Raw genomic sequence first — 14,575 nt, forward strand, 5'->3', positions numbered from 1 at the left:
CTCCTTTAGAAGTAATGTTTCTTTTTGTCTTACTAGTTTTATGACTTTCTCTTTACTTTTGGTTCTTAGTAGTTTTACTATGATGTGCTTATGCATTAAGTTTCTTTGTGTTTATACTGATTCGAGTTTGTAACATCATACGGAAAAACCTGAATGAACTTTCTGGCCAACTATAAAATCTGTGAGTTGACATCTTTTTACTTCTGGAAAATTCTCTTACCTTTTCTAATAATACGGTCATTATCTCCTGTCCTTCTGTGACTCCAATTACACATAGATAAGATCTTTTCACTCTCAGTCTCCCAAGGCAATAGAAATAAAAATGAAAATAATCAACTGGGACCTAATCAAACTTACAAGCTTTTGCACAGCAAAGGAAACCATAAACAAAACTAAAAGACAACATACAGAATGGGAGAAAATATATGCAAGTGATGTGACTGACAGGGGATTAATTTCCAAAAGATACAAACAGTTCATACAACTCGACAACAAAAAAAAACCCATCGAAAAATGGGCAGAAGCCCTAAAGAGATATTTCTCCAAAGACGACATACAGATGGCCAACAGGCACATAAAAAGATGCTCAAAATCGCTAATTATTAGAGAAATGCAAATCAAAACTACAATGAGGTACCACCTCACACCAGTCAGAATGGTCATCATTAAAAAGTCTACAAATAACAAATGCTGGAGAGGGTGTGGAGAAAGAGGAACCCACCTACACTGTTGGTGGGAATGTAAGTTGGTGTAGCCACTGTGGAAAACAGCATGGACATTCCTCAGAAAATTAAATACAGAATTACCATATGATCCAGCAATCCCACTCCTGGGTATCTATCCAGACAAAACTATAATTCAAAAAGACACATACAACCCTGTGTTCATAGCAGCACTATTCACAATAACTAAGACATGAAAGCAACCTAAATGCCCACTGACAGATGAATGGATAAAGAAGATGTGGTACGCATATACAATGGAATACTACTCAGCCATAAAAAAGAACAAAATAATGCCATTTGCAGCAACATGGATGCAAATAGAGATTATCATACTAAGTGAAGTAAGTCAGAAAGAGAAAGACAAATACTACTATATGATATCATTTATATGTGGAATCTAAAATATGACACAAATGAACTTATCTATGAAACAGAAACAGAATTGCAGACATAGAGAATAGACTGGTGGTTGCCAAGGGGGAGGTGGTGGGAGAGGAACAGATTGGGAGTTTGGGATTAGCAGATGTAAACTTGTATATATAGAATGGATAAACAACAAGGTCCTACTGTACAGTGCAGGGAACTATATTCAATATCCTGTGATAAACCATAATGGAAAAAGAGTATGAAAAAGAATGTATATATGTATAACTGAGTCACTTTGCCATACAGCCGTAATTGTAAATCAACTATACTTCAATAAAAAAGAAATCAGCCCAGAAAAAAAAATAAAATTTGAAAAAGAAAGAAAAGACCTTTTCACTCTATTGCCTGTCTCCTACCCTCCATCATATTTGATTTTTCCTTGGATCTGTCTACAGTTGACCCTTCAACAATGTGGGGGTTAGGGGTGCTTGACCCTCCATGCAGTTTAAAATCTGTGTATAACTTTACAGTTGGCCCTCTGTATCCACAGTTCCACATCTGCAGATTCAATCAACTGTGGATCGTGTAGTACTGTAGTATGTATTTTTAAAAAACCCAAATGTGGGACTTCCCTGGTGGTCCAGTGGCTAAGACTCCATGCTCCGAACGCAGAGGGCCCAGGTTCAATCCCTGGTCAGGGAACTAGATTCCACATGCCACAACTAAGAGTTCGCATGCTGCAACTACAGATCCCACATACTGCAACTAAAGGTCCCACATACTGCAACTAAAGGTCCCATGTGCCACAACTGTAAATAAATATTAAAATAAATAAAGTAATAAATAATATATAATAAAATAAAAATAAATAAAGTAAATAAATATTAAAAAAAACAAACCAAAAAAACCCTGTAAGACCTGCCGAGTTCAAACCAGTGTTGTTCAAAGGGGCCACTCTATTTTCTTCCTGCTTATCATTCAATTCCCTAAATCTCTATTCAGCCAAGTTTTACCTTCTGTTTAATCTGAGATTTTATTTTCAGTTATAGATGTTTCTAGTTGTAGAATTTGGGATTAATTCTTTCATTTTATAGTTTCTAATCTTCTACTGAAATGTATATATGTTATCTCTGATATTTGGGATCTCCTGTGAGTTTGTTGGCATTGTCTGCTTTTTATTCTCTTTAGTTTCTGACCACTTTTAGATGTATTCCATAGATTCTGATATGTAGTATATTTTCACTATTGTTATTTTGCAAATTCTGTAATTTCAGTATGTATTTACTTACCCTTTGACAAAGTTGTTTGATAGGTTTAAAAATTTTAAGGTGTAGCCTATATATTTTTTGTTATTAGTAAAGTTTCATTGCATATAATCAGAAAGTGTTTTCAGTATATCTACTTTATGGAAATCACTGATTTTTTTTTTGGTGAACATATGATCAATTTTTGTGAATGTGCATTGGACACCTGAGATGGTGTAGTATAATGCTGTAGAATACAACATATATTCATAAAATCCACCTTACTGTTTATTCTGTTTAGGTCTTCTATCTCATTTTTTGTCTACCTGATCTATTTTATACTAAGAACAGAGAATTATAGTCTATTTAGTAGCACATTTCTGTCTCACTGAATCTCCTGTAATTTTTGCTTTATACAGAGGGTTTCTGTGTAATGTGCTGCATAGAAATTCATGTGTTGTATCTTTACTGTAAATTGTGAGTTTTAGCATCAAAAAATATGCCCCCTTCTATGTCACAGTTAATGCTTTTTGGATTGAATTCTACTTTGGTATTAAGATTACTGTATCTGCCCCCTTTTTATTTTCACTTGTTTAGAATACCATTGTCCACTGAATCATTTGATTCAGGAATCACAGAAGTGTCTCTTATAAACAGTATATAGTTGTTGCGTCTCCTTTTGTGAGCCAAATTGAGAATCTTTTCCTAATAATAGGTGGATGAAGCACATTCACATTTACTGGTATGATTAATATTTTCAGTCTCAATTCTGGGATAACATTTTATAATTATGTGTATTTTACTACACTTGTTTCTCTAAGAAACGTGTATTCTTTGTTTTTTAATAAAAAATTTTTTTTTGGTACTTAGGAAGACCTGTATTTTTGTTTTAGTGATTACTTCTGTACTTAAACCGTTTAAATGCCCTTTGTCTTTGTATTCTTTTCCTTTTTCTCATACAATTTTTAAAAATTGAGATATAATTCACATACCATAAAATTCACCCTTTTAAAGTATACAATTCAGTAATTTTTGATATACTCACGAAGTTATACAGTCATTACCAGTATCTATTCCACAACATTTTCAACATCCCAAAAAGGAACTTCATACCCACCCATTAGCAACTACTTTTTCTCTCTATCGATTTACCTGTTTTGAATATTTCATATGAACAGAATCATACAATATATGGCTTTTGCTATCTGGCTTCTTTTACTCAGAATGTTTCCAAGGTTCATCCATGTTGTAGCATGTATTGATATTTGATTCCTTTTTACCACAGAATAATATTGCATCATGTGCACATATAACATTTTGTCTATTCACTTATCAAGGTGATGAATATTTGGTTTTTCTACTTTTTTAGCTATTATAACTAATGCTATGAACATTAGTGTTCAAGATTTTATGTGAACGAATGCTTTCAATTCTCTTGGGTATATACTTGATGGGTCAATGGTAATTCTATTTTTAGCTGTTTGAGGAGTTGTCAAACTATTCTCCAAAGTGGTTTCACCATTTTACATTTCTACCAACAATGTATGAAGACTGATTTCTATACACCCTTGCCAATACCTGTTACCGTCCACCTGTCTTATTATTACCCTTTTACTACGTGTTGGCAAAGAATCTTCATTGGGCATCTTGTGTTTCTACACATTTTGCTGGGTTTGCCAAGAATGAAAATCCTAACCACTCATTATGTGGGCCATTTCTCAGAGCTGTGTTTGTAGCAAGCAATCTTGAAGGATGAAGTAATGTTTCCTACTGGAAAAAGAAAAAGCCCGCTTACTATAAAAGCACCATATTTATTCACCAAGCGCAGTGTTTCTTAGCTGCAGTACAAACCTACTATATGCAAGGCATCCACCTGGGCCATCCAGCATAACCTACACAAGACCTAGGGAACAAGGGGAACCTACAGAAATATGCTAATTATTATAATTAGCATAATTATTATGCTGCTCACTATACCATGAGTAATGGAATTCTCTGTCTCTGACCCAAGACATGTTTTGGTCTCGTGTCTTCTGCCAACATCCATGAAATAACTAGTAAACTGTTAGCTTTTAAATATAATAAAATCAAATGTTAGATTGGATATTATCTAATTTAGCAGTTTTTATTGGTATTTTAACTCTCTTCCGTTTTTTTTATGCAACAGATGATCAGTAAGAATGTTTTTTCCTATTTCACTCTCCCTTTTCCTTTTTTATTTGTATTATTTCTACTTAGTCACAACATAAAATGTATGTCCAGTAGTCTTCCCCTCACATCCCTACCTTTGTTTTAGTCTTAGCAAGTACATCCATGTATTTTAAATGCTCGTCTTCACTTCTTTTGCTGAGGTATTCCCAGTTATCTCTCAACTGGATAAAATATCCTCCAGGAGATTCCTTAAAAAAACAGCTCAAGAGTACCTAATTCCCTAAAAACTTACATACTGAAAGCTGTTTTCCCTCAACCTTGATATCTAACAGAATATGGCTGAACATAAAAACTTTGTTTCATACTTTTTCTTGGAGTTTTCTTTTTAAATGCTGCTCCACGGCTGCCTTGTTTTGGTTGCCTCAGTGAAATTTAAAATGTCTGAACCAGTGCCGTTCTTTTGCCTTTAGAAGTTATGTAATGTTTTTGCTTGGAAGCATAAGATTTTTTATCTTTCCCCAATATCCAGTGGACCCTTTCAATGTATAGATGTGAATCTTTTTCAATTTCTGGAGAATTTTCTTTGAATATACAGCTTTAAATATTAGTTCTTTTTCACTGATTTTTCTTTCTTGGGACTCTAAAATTCTGAATGTTATCCCTCCATTGCCTGTCTTTAATTTCCACTATTTTCTCTGACACTTTTTCCAGCTTTAAGACTGCACAGAACAATGTATAAGCTTAAGGTATACAACACTGTTGATACATTTACATATTACAAGATGATTACTACCATAGCTTTAGCTAACATCTCCATCACGTCACAGTTACCATTTTTGCAGTGAGATGGTTTAAGATCTGTTCTCTTAGCGACTTTCAAGTTATATAACACAGTAATTCTGACACTTTTACTTCATTCTTGTGTCATTTTCATTCACTTGGTTCTTTTCCTGCCTTTCTTCAATGCACCTTATTAAATTTTCATTTGACTCTATTCCCCCCGGGGGACCTTAAAATTTATTTATTACTAAAATATTTTTTTTCTTTGTTTTCCATTCCTTTACTAAGTTCATATTCTTTTTACTCCTTTTTTTTGGGGGGGGCGGATTTTCTTTTCCTGGTTTTTAAATTACTGATTCTACATAGTTTTTGTTTTTCAATATCCTCAACTGGTTGATTGAATATATTTAACTCTGGAGTGTGGTCACACTCTACATCTGCATGATGGTTTTTCTGCAGTGGGGAGGAGTTTTTTTCTCAGTTGACATGTAATAATTTTCTTTTATTTTTATAATACCTACATATGGATTTATCAAGTTCCCCTTTTTACCTTTTTGTGGTATTAGGATGTCTTACAAAACTCCTAGTTTAACAGCACCTCTTTTGTCAAATACTTTGAAGTCCAGATGTTTTAAGATACTTTTTTCTTTTTGTTTTGCTAGTGGAAGGAGAGGTTGTAAGACTCTGATTTTGTGTTCACTTTGGCTTGTAGGCACCTAAAACTTACCCATGTGCTGCTTCTTCACCACTTAAATGCCAAAGAGAGCTTGTTTCCTTTTTACCTTTTATCTTAACCCTGAAGCTACGCATTTAGATGACTACTCTGAAAATTATTCATAATATTAAAAAACTTCACTGTAGTCTCTGTTCTGATCTATCATATGTATACGTACACACACACATATTTAATTTTAAACTTAGCGTGGAATTAGTCTTTCCAACAGTACAGGTCAACCCTAGGTCCATTTGCTAGCGTCCATTTTCTGTGTTTTCTACAGATCTGCTTGGTTGGCCTTTGTTCATCACAAACCCTTGATAAGGGTTGGGAGTAGAGATGAAGTGTGAGAAATAACATGCTGGGAAACGGTGATTTCTCTCTTTTTATTTACAATTATTTTCTAGTTTGAGTGTCCTCTGTCTTCAAGTTATGCTGTGAGCATGGTTTGTGTATAGATTTCTTATACCCTTCTTGTAGTTCTACACTGTTTTTAGAGGAAATACTGGGAGACAGGTAGTTAAGTGGTTACCGCTGTCTTCAGCTACCCAGAAGAAGAAAGATTTAAAAGTTTAATTAAAACAATGAACTAATAAAATTCTATAAAGCAATACAGATTTTAAAAGTTCAATAATCTTGTCATGGGAAGGTCTTTCTAATAAGCATGACTTCAAAAAGTCATAAGAGGAAAAAAACTCAACAGATTAAAAAAAATTATAACTGACATAAAATTTACTTCAGACTAAAGTTAAAAACTGATAAACAGCTTCTTACAACAAAAGGGTTCATTTACCTAGTAAGAAAAAGCTTTCATGAACAAATAAGGAATAATCCAAGTAGAAAAATGGGCAAGAGATAATAAGAAATATTATAAACTGATAATAAACAGATAATAAGAAAAATAAACCCTCCATAAAGCATATGAGATCATGCACAGGTAATTTAAAACGAGATTTCATTATAATGTGTCAGATTAAGATGACTAACCTATCAGGAGATGAGCACGGTGTTTAGAAACAGGCATTCCCAATCACCAGTGGTTACTCAAATTTGTAGAAATACACACGTAATAAAAGTATTTGACAGAACTTATCAAAATAGGAAGCATTACTTATAAACATGTATACTTGGACCAAGCATTTTTATGAATTCTAAATAATTTCACCTAAAAAATACTTAGGTATCAAAGATTTATGCTATTACAAAATGTTCAGTACAATTTTGTATTTCAAAGGATGTAATAACAGTGAAAAACTGAAAAAAAAATCAAGATTCATCAATATGGTGGAATAAAGACAAAATCCTCAGAAACTTCAGGAACAAAAATCTTAAAATTATTTTAGATTATTTTCTCCTATAACTCATAGAGCATTTTTAACTATGCTGATCATCAATAAAATACTGTTTTGGAATTAAAAAATTACCAATCATAAATACATACACTTGATGTAATTATTTGGGGTGATTTTAAAAATTTTATATATACACATACTTTTTTTCCCCAAAACATTTGGGTATAAATTGAAGAGAGGGTGATTCTTGACCCTAAAATATGTCAACATGTATTTCCTAAGAACAAGAATTTTGTCTTACATAACCCCACTACAATAATCAAAATCAGTAAACTCAATATTATCTAAACCACAGTCCATGTTCAAATTTCACCAACTGTGCCAACATTATCATTTATAGTTACTCCCCTCTCCTGCCTCCAAGATTTAATGCAAGATAAAAAGCACTGTATTTAGTTATATCTCTTTTTTTCCTCTTTTAATATGAAACAGTTCCTCAGTCTTTCTGTGATGTTTCTTGACACCGGGATATTTAAAGAGTATAGGACCTCAATTTTTAGAATGTCTTCCATTTGGTTTGTCAGCTATTTACCACTGATTAGCTGCAGGCAGGCATTTCTGGCAGGAATATGTCTCAGAGGTGATGTTCTGTCCTCCTCAGTGCATCATATCATGAGTAGTGTATCACTTTTTGCCTATATTGATGGTGGCAGCAATAATTTTTGTTATAGTGGTTTCCTCCACATTTCCCCATCAGAAATTTGGTAATTTTTCCTTTCATAAATGATTTGTGGGGAGATACAATGAGACTACATAAGTATCCTGTTTCTCAACAAACATTAGTCACAAGTTTTGGCATTCATCAACGATTTTCTAACTTAATCATTCCTTCTAGACTTATTAGTTGGCATTTAACTATCAGGAAGAACTCTTCCTTTTCATTCATTCATACCATTAGAAATTAACAAATTCTTTATTATACAGTAGGGTACCATCAATCACTATACATTTTTATTTGGATTCTCAAACTGTCCCAGATTTGGCCAATGGGACTCCCTTCAATCTCGTTCCTCTGTCCTTTTGCCAGGTCCCTATAATTCTCTGAATATTTCCTTACTTTATAAGGTAGGTGATGGAAGTATTTCATATTTTGACAGAGGAAGGTTTTAAGTGGCATACATTTGTAATATCAATAAATTGTACACTTAAAATATGTTTGTACACTTAAATATATATGTACACTTGAAATATGTACACTTAAAATACTATCTAGAGTATGTTAATACTCTAGATAGTAGTGCTTTCTACATTGTTATGAGCAAGCAATTTTAAAACTGTCTTAGGTGTCAGTAAATGTTTTGATGATGATGGAAACCAAGTTTCTCACTGTTAGTGAAAGGAGGTACAAATAAGCAAAATGAGAAAAACAGAATAAACTCTAGATTTTAAACACAGGTACACAGAAACAAAGAAATAAATACAGAGGTGTATATATGTGTGTATGTATGTGTATACATACACTCAAACGTACATTTTCTAGCTCTGTTCAGTGAAAGGCCCTACAAGCAATGAAGCACCTGGAGCAATGAAAACAGCTGGCTGCCAGATCTTGGTTTCTAAATACTGCTTTAGAAACAGAAAAGGCTAACTCCCAGTTTGGGGCAAGAAAAGTACAACTCCTCCCTTTAATCTAAAAGGAAAATTAATTTAATTGTTAATAACTTTAGTAATTAACTTAATATCTTAAACTGTACATTTAAAAATGGCTAAAATGGGGTCTTCCGTGGTGGCGCAGTGGTTGAGAGTCCGCCTGCCAATGCAGGGGACACGGGTTCGTTCCTGGTCCGGGAAGATCCCACATGCCGCGAAGCGGCTGGGCCCATGAGTCATGGCGGCTGAGCCTGCGCGTCCGGAGCCTGTGCTCCGCAACGGAGAGGCCACAACAGTGAGAGGCCCGCGTACCGCAAAAAAATAAAAATAAAAAAATAAAAATAATAAAAATGGCTAAAATGGTAAATTTCATGTTAAGTGTATTTTACCACAATGAAACAAGACAAAAAAACAATGTACAAGGTGGATGGAGCTTAATCCACGTATATAGTCCACCCTCTGTATTCATAGATTCGACCAACCACAGACTGTGTAGTACTGTAGTATTTACTACTGAAAAATATCTGAATGTAAGGTACTGAGCAGTTCAAATTCATGTTGTTTAAGGGTCAACTGTATATGAGAACACTATGGCAAAAGCACTATTTTTTTCCCATAAAGTATGAGAAATATAAAATACACCAACAGACAAATAACTGAGAAAACAGTACTGCCTGAGGCAGTTTTCTTGCCATGTCCCTCAATGCATTTATTTAGAGGAAAGGGTTCTGAGAACTTAACAGATATGCCATGTATACCAACACTTAAAGAAAATAAATGTAAAACAATACATAGTCTAAGCCTTGAACAAACCTAAAAAAAAATAACATTCACTGAATATTTACTATGCAGATAGCACTCTGCCAAACTATGGAAGACACAAACAGAACAAGAAATAATCTTTGCCTTTTAGGAGCTTAAAATCAGTGGTTTATATGAAATTTAGGACACTAAGCTCACGATAACGTAGATGACCCAGTTTAGGGAAGAGAAAACAGAATCTACCTGAAGATGTCAATCTGACTGTAACACCATGAAATGGAAAAGTGGTTTAGTTTTGAGCCCTGATATTAAAAGACTTCATTAAGAATTCAACCTCGTTTCTCAAGTTTAAATCAAATCAGATGACATGATCATTTACATGAGATGCTAGTAGGACAAAGAGTCCATTCAGTATTAACTATTTTCTAGTAAGGTCATCTCAGAACAAGGCAAAAGGCCGCTGTGTTCTGGATCCTTCAAATGGTAAGGAAAAAAAGTCTTATTTTCTATAGTTACATCAACTACCTAGCTTTCTCAGGAAAAAGTAAAGAATTATTCCTTAAATACACTCTGAAAGTAAAACTATTAAGATCTAAACCATTTCTTACTTGGATATAACAGTATCTCTTTTTTTCTACCTCTTTCCTTCAAGTCCAGGGTACAGAACATGGATGCTCAAAGATTATTAACTAAATTGAATAGGAAAATCAGGATCTCCTTTCAGAGCTCTTATTTAAATTTTCTGATAGAAGTAGTAAAAGAAATTACCAAATTTGCAACATTTTTTATATAATTGCATCCCTTTCAAGGATCAGAAAAAACTTTAAAGTGGATGAAAATGTATCGAACTTGGTATATAGTTTGATGCTACTTAGTAAAATATTTAAAAAGTCACAGTAATGGAACCTCCTTGAGTGTTTAAAAGCCTACTACATTTAAAGTTGAAAATGAAGCATATCAAAAAACAATTTCAGTATTCTTTAAAATTCTTACCACAATCATTTCTGAAGGCTCTAATACAAGACAATCACATCCTCTTTTTCCTCCAAACTGCTTACCAAAACTATAAAAACAGAAAAATAATTTCTTTAGCAAAGGTTATAAATAAAATGCATCAATATAGAAAAAATGAACCCCAAAACCCCTACATGTTAACCAAGAAATTCTGATCCTATCAGGTACACTAATAAGATTTTTTAAAAAAAACAAAACAAAAACTTCCTTTTACTTGCTGAGATATATATAAGTGGTCTCAATACACAGTTGGGTCATAATTATTTTAAAAATTCTGCCTTTAACTAGTCTCTAAAACTGATTATAAATGATATCTGCCTAATCTCAAATTTTGAACATCTATTAATATGTGTTGAATTCAGGTAAAACCATACTTACTAAAGAGTGAAGCCACAATTATGGAATATTTTTAAAAAGTAAATTTTTGAGAGTGATATTAGATAACAGATAGAAAAAAAACTTTAAAAATACTCACACTTGAATATACTAAAAAATGTAGTGAGATGCAGAAGTGGTTTATTTTTAAAAAACAGTGTTGGAGCCACTGGCTAGCTCTTTGGAAAAAATTGAAACTGCAGTAGTACTAAAAGAAAATTTGAGTATTTTTATGTTATTTGTCTGAGAGAAAGATTTCTAAGCAAATCAAAAGAGAAAGCACTAATAAAGGAAAAAACTGATGTTTTCATTTTAAAAGACATACTGAATTTTTTAAAAGGTGGGATATGAAAAAAATACTAGAGACACAAAAGGTCAACATACTTAATATGCAGAGTGTACATAAAAGAAATTATAAAAGCACTCTAAAATATTACAAATTGGAAGTACCATGGCTAATTATAAAATATATTATTATTACAAAAATAATTTTAAAATTCCAATAACACAAGCAAAACTATAAAAAATAAACTTAATGAAGAAATATAGAAGTCATTTATAAAAAACTACACAATTTTATTGATGGACTGAAAATAGGGCTTAATAAAAGAAGTAATATAACATACACTTACAAAGAAACTCAATATTATAAAAATATCAATTCTCCACAAAGTATAAGGTTACATACAAATACTAGTTTATAGCCAAATCCTCATCAAAATCCAAATGAACTTACTTTTGAACATAGCAAAAAAGTCACTGCTGTTTTTTCTTAAGCAGTAGCCTGTATTATTTTTGTATTTTCCCCAAAATATTCCTACCTCATCTAATACATAAAACAATGAAAAGGAAATTTGCAAAAGTCTGCTTTCATTCAAGATGGAATAACAGGGACTGGATTTACTCGCCTATGTGAAAAAACTGGAAAATCAGACAAAACATATTAAACAACAGTTTCAAGACTTCGGAAAGCAGGCAGCACAGGGATGTGATTCCTTAGAGAGGGAATTAAAAAACTAAAATGACCCCTACAATATCCCAATTTTACTAAGTACAGGCAATCTCTAGGCCACAATGTAAGAAGGGAGAAACCTAACAGAGCCTGCCAATCTCACTGAATTGAAGAGACAGAGACAGTTTTGGGGTGCAGGTGATGGAGGAAAGATCTTTAACATTTATAGGGCAGGATAAAGGAAAGGAGGGAGCAGCAGAGAGAGAGAGGTAGAGAGACAGAAAGAACAAGAATGTGCACGAGAGGGCATGCATGAGTGCACATATGTGCTCTGGTGATCTTCAGAAAGGTTCCATTGAATCTTTGGATGAATAATATGAAAATGTGAGAAAAATACAAATACTAGCCACAGTGGAAAGACCACATAATACATGGAGCATCAGGTGGAATCTTCAGAAATCCATTTCCTTTGTAATGTGATAAATTAGTCCTACATTAAGGAAGTGCTGGACTCATTCAAACAAATATTAAGACTCAAAATGGATTCCAATTAGCTAAACTACATGTCAGAAGAAAGCCTAATACTACCTAAAGAAATACAACAAAATCTGGAACCCAGCAACATAAAAGTTGCAAAGTCTGACATCCAGTAAAGCAAAACAAAAAACAGGCATGCAAATAGGAATATATAATCCACAGCCGAAGAAAAACCAATCAATAAAAACAGAACCAGAGCTGTCAGCAGTGAGGGAATCAACAGACAAGAACACCGAAACAGCTATTTCTAAGTATGCTCCAAATGTTTAAGAAACTAGAGATAAACATGAATACAACAGAGAAACAGAAGCTTAAAAAAAAAAAAGACCTAATGGAATGTTCTACCACAGCACATATGTAGACACAATGTCTGGTTTTCCCATTTTTTAGTAGTGTTAAAAATCGTTGGGCTCCCCTGATGGCTCAATGCTTAAGAATCCACCTGTCAATGCAGGGGACACAGGAAAATCCCACATGCCGCGGAGCAACTAGGCCCGTGCGCTACAACTACTGAGCCTGCACTCTAGAGCCCATAAGCCACATCTATTGAGCCCGCGCACCACAACTACTGAAGCCTGCACACCTAGAGTCCATGCTCCATAACAAGAGAAGCCACCACAATGAGAAGCCCGCGCACCACAACGAAGAGTAGCCCCCACTGGCCACAACTAGAGAAAGCCCGCGCACAGCAACGAAAACCCAACGCAGTCAAAAACAAATAAATAAATAAAAAATCGTGAGTGGTTTCAGACAGTGTTAACTTGATATGTCCATTATAAAGTTTCCTCTCAATTTTCCATCTATTAGTTTTAGCATCCATTTTTGATCAGTGCCTAGACCTAAAGTATTATTAGGGGCTATTGAAAAAGGCATTTTATAATTCTAATTATTCTTACTGAATTTTTTTAACATCTTTATTGGAGTATAATTGCTTTACAATGGTATGTTAGTTTCTGCTGTACAACAAAGTGAATCAGCTATACATATACATACATCCCCATATCTCCTCCCTCTTGCGTCCCCCTCCCACCCTCCCTATCCCACCTCTCTTAAGTGGCCAAAGCATGGAGCTGCTCTCCCTGTGCTGTGCAGCTGCTTCCCACTAGCTACCTATTATACATTTGGTAGTGTATATATGTCCATGCCACTCTCTCACTTCGCCCCAGCTTACCCTTCCCCCTCCCCATGTCCTCAAGTCCATTCTCTACGCCTGTGTCTTTATTCCTGTCCTGCCTCTAGGTTCTTCAGAACCATTTTTTTTGTTTTGATTCCATATATATATGTGTTAGCATACAGTATAGAGGTTCCTTAAAAAACTAAAAATAGAACTACCATATGACCCAGCAATCCCACTACTGGGCATATACCTAGAGAAAACCATAATTCAAAAAGAGTCATGTACCACAATGTTCACTGCAGCACTATTTACAATAGCCAGGACATGGAAGCAACCTAAGTGTCCATCAACAGATGAATGGATAAAGATGATGTGGCAGGGCTTCCCTGGTGGTGCAGTGGTTGCAAGTCCGCCTGCCGATGCAGGGGATGCGGGTTCATGCCCCAGTCCGGGAGGGTCCCGCGTGCCGTGGAGCGGCTGGGCCCATGGGCCGTGGCCACTGGGCCTGCGCGTCTGGAGCCTGTGCTCCGCAACGGGAGAGGCCGCGGCGGTGGGAGGCCCGCGTGCCGCCAAAAAACAAGAAAAAAAAGATGATATGGCACATATATACAATGGAATATTACTCAGCAATAAAAAGAAATGAAATTGGGCTATTTGCAGTGAGATGGATGGACCTAGAGCCTGTCATACAGAGTAAAGTCAGAAAGAGAAAAACAAATACCGTATTCCTACTGAATTTATCAGCTAGAGTACTGATATAAAGAAACACTCCCTTGTGCACCACAACTAGAGCCTGTGTGCCACAACTACTGAGCCCTCGCACCTCAACTAGAGAAACCCGTGTGCTGCAACTAAGACCTGAAGCAGCCAAATATATATTTTTTAAAAAAAAGCA

At 34.6% G+C, this 14,575-nt stretch overlaps 1 protein-coding gene and 1 non-coding gene across 8 annotated transcripts in view; one reads left to right on the forward strand and one right to left on the reverse strand.

Annotated features, from left to right (window-relative positions):
• RAPGEF6 (Rap guanine nucleotide exchange factor 6) overlaps window positions 1–14,575 on the reverse strand; it is a 217,805-nt gene that overhangs the window by 147,823 nt on the left and 55,407 nt on the right. For 6 of the 7 annotated variants that reach the window (XM_030869701.2, XM_030869700.2, XM_030869706.2 and 3 more), the window contains one exon: window positions 10,679–10,748. The exons of the other annotated variant lie outside the window; for it this stretch is intronic. In XM_030869701.2, the coding sequence (XP_030725561.1) occupies window positions 10,679–10,748 (70 nt within the window). The remainder of the gene's footprint in view (window positions 1–10,678; window positions 10,749–14,575) is intronic. 7 annotated transcript variants of the gene reach the window in all.
• TRNAR-CCG (transfer RNA arginine (anticodon CCG)) lies at window positions 1,721–1,793 on the forward strand. Its single transcript has one exon. It is a non-coding gene; the product is annotated as a tRNA-Arg (tRNA).

Source organism: Globicephala melas, chromosome 3 (assembly GCF_963455315.2).
Source record: "Globicephala melas chromosome 3, mGloMel1.2, whole genome shotgun sequence".
Taxonomy (NCBI): domain Eukaryota; kingdom Metazoa; phylum Chordata; class Mammalia; order Artiodactyla; family Delphinidae; genus Globicephala; species Globicephala melas.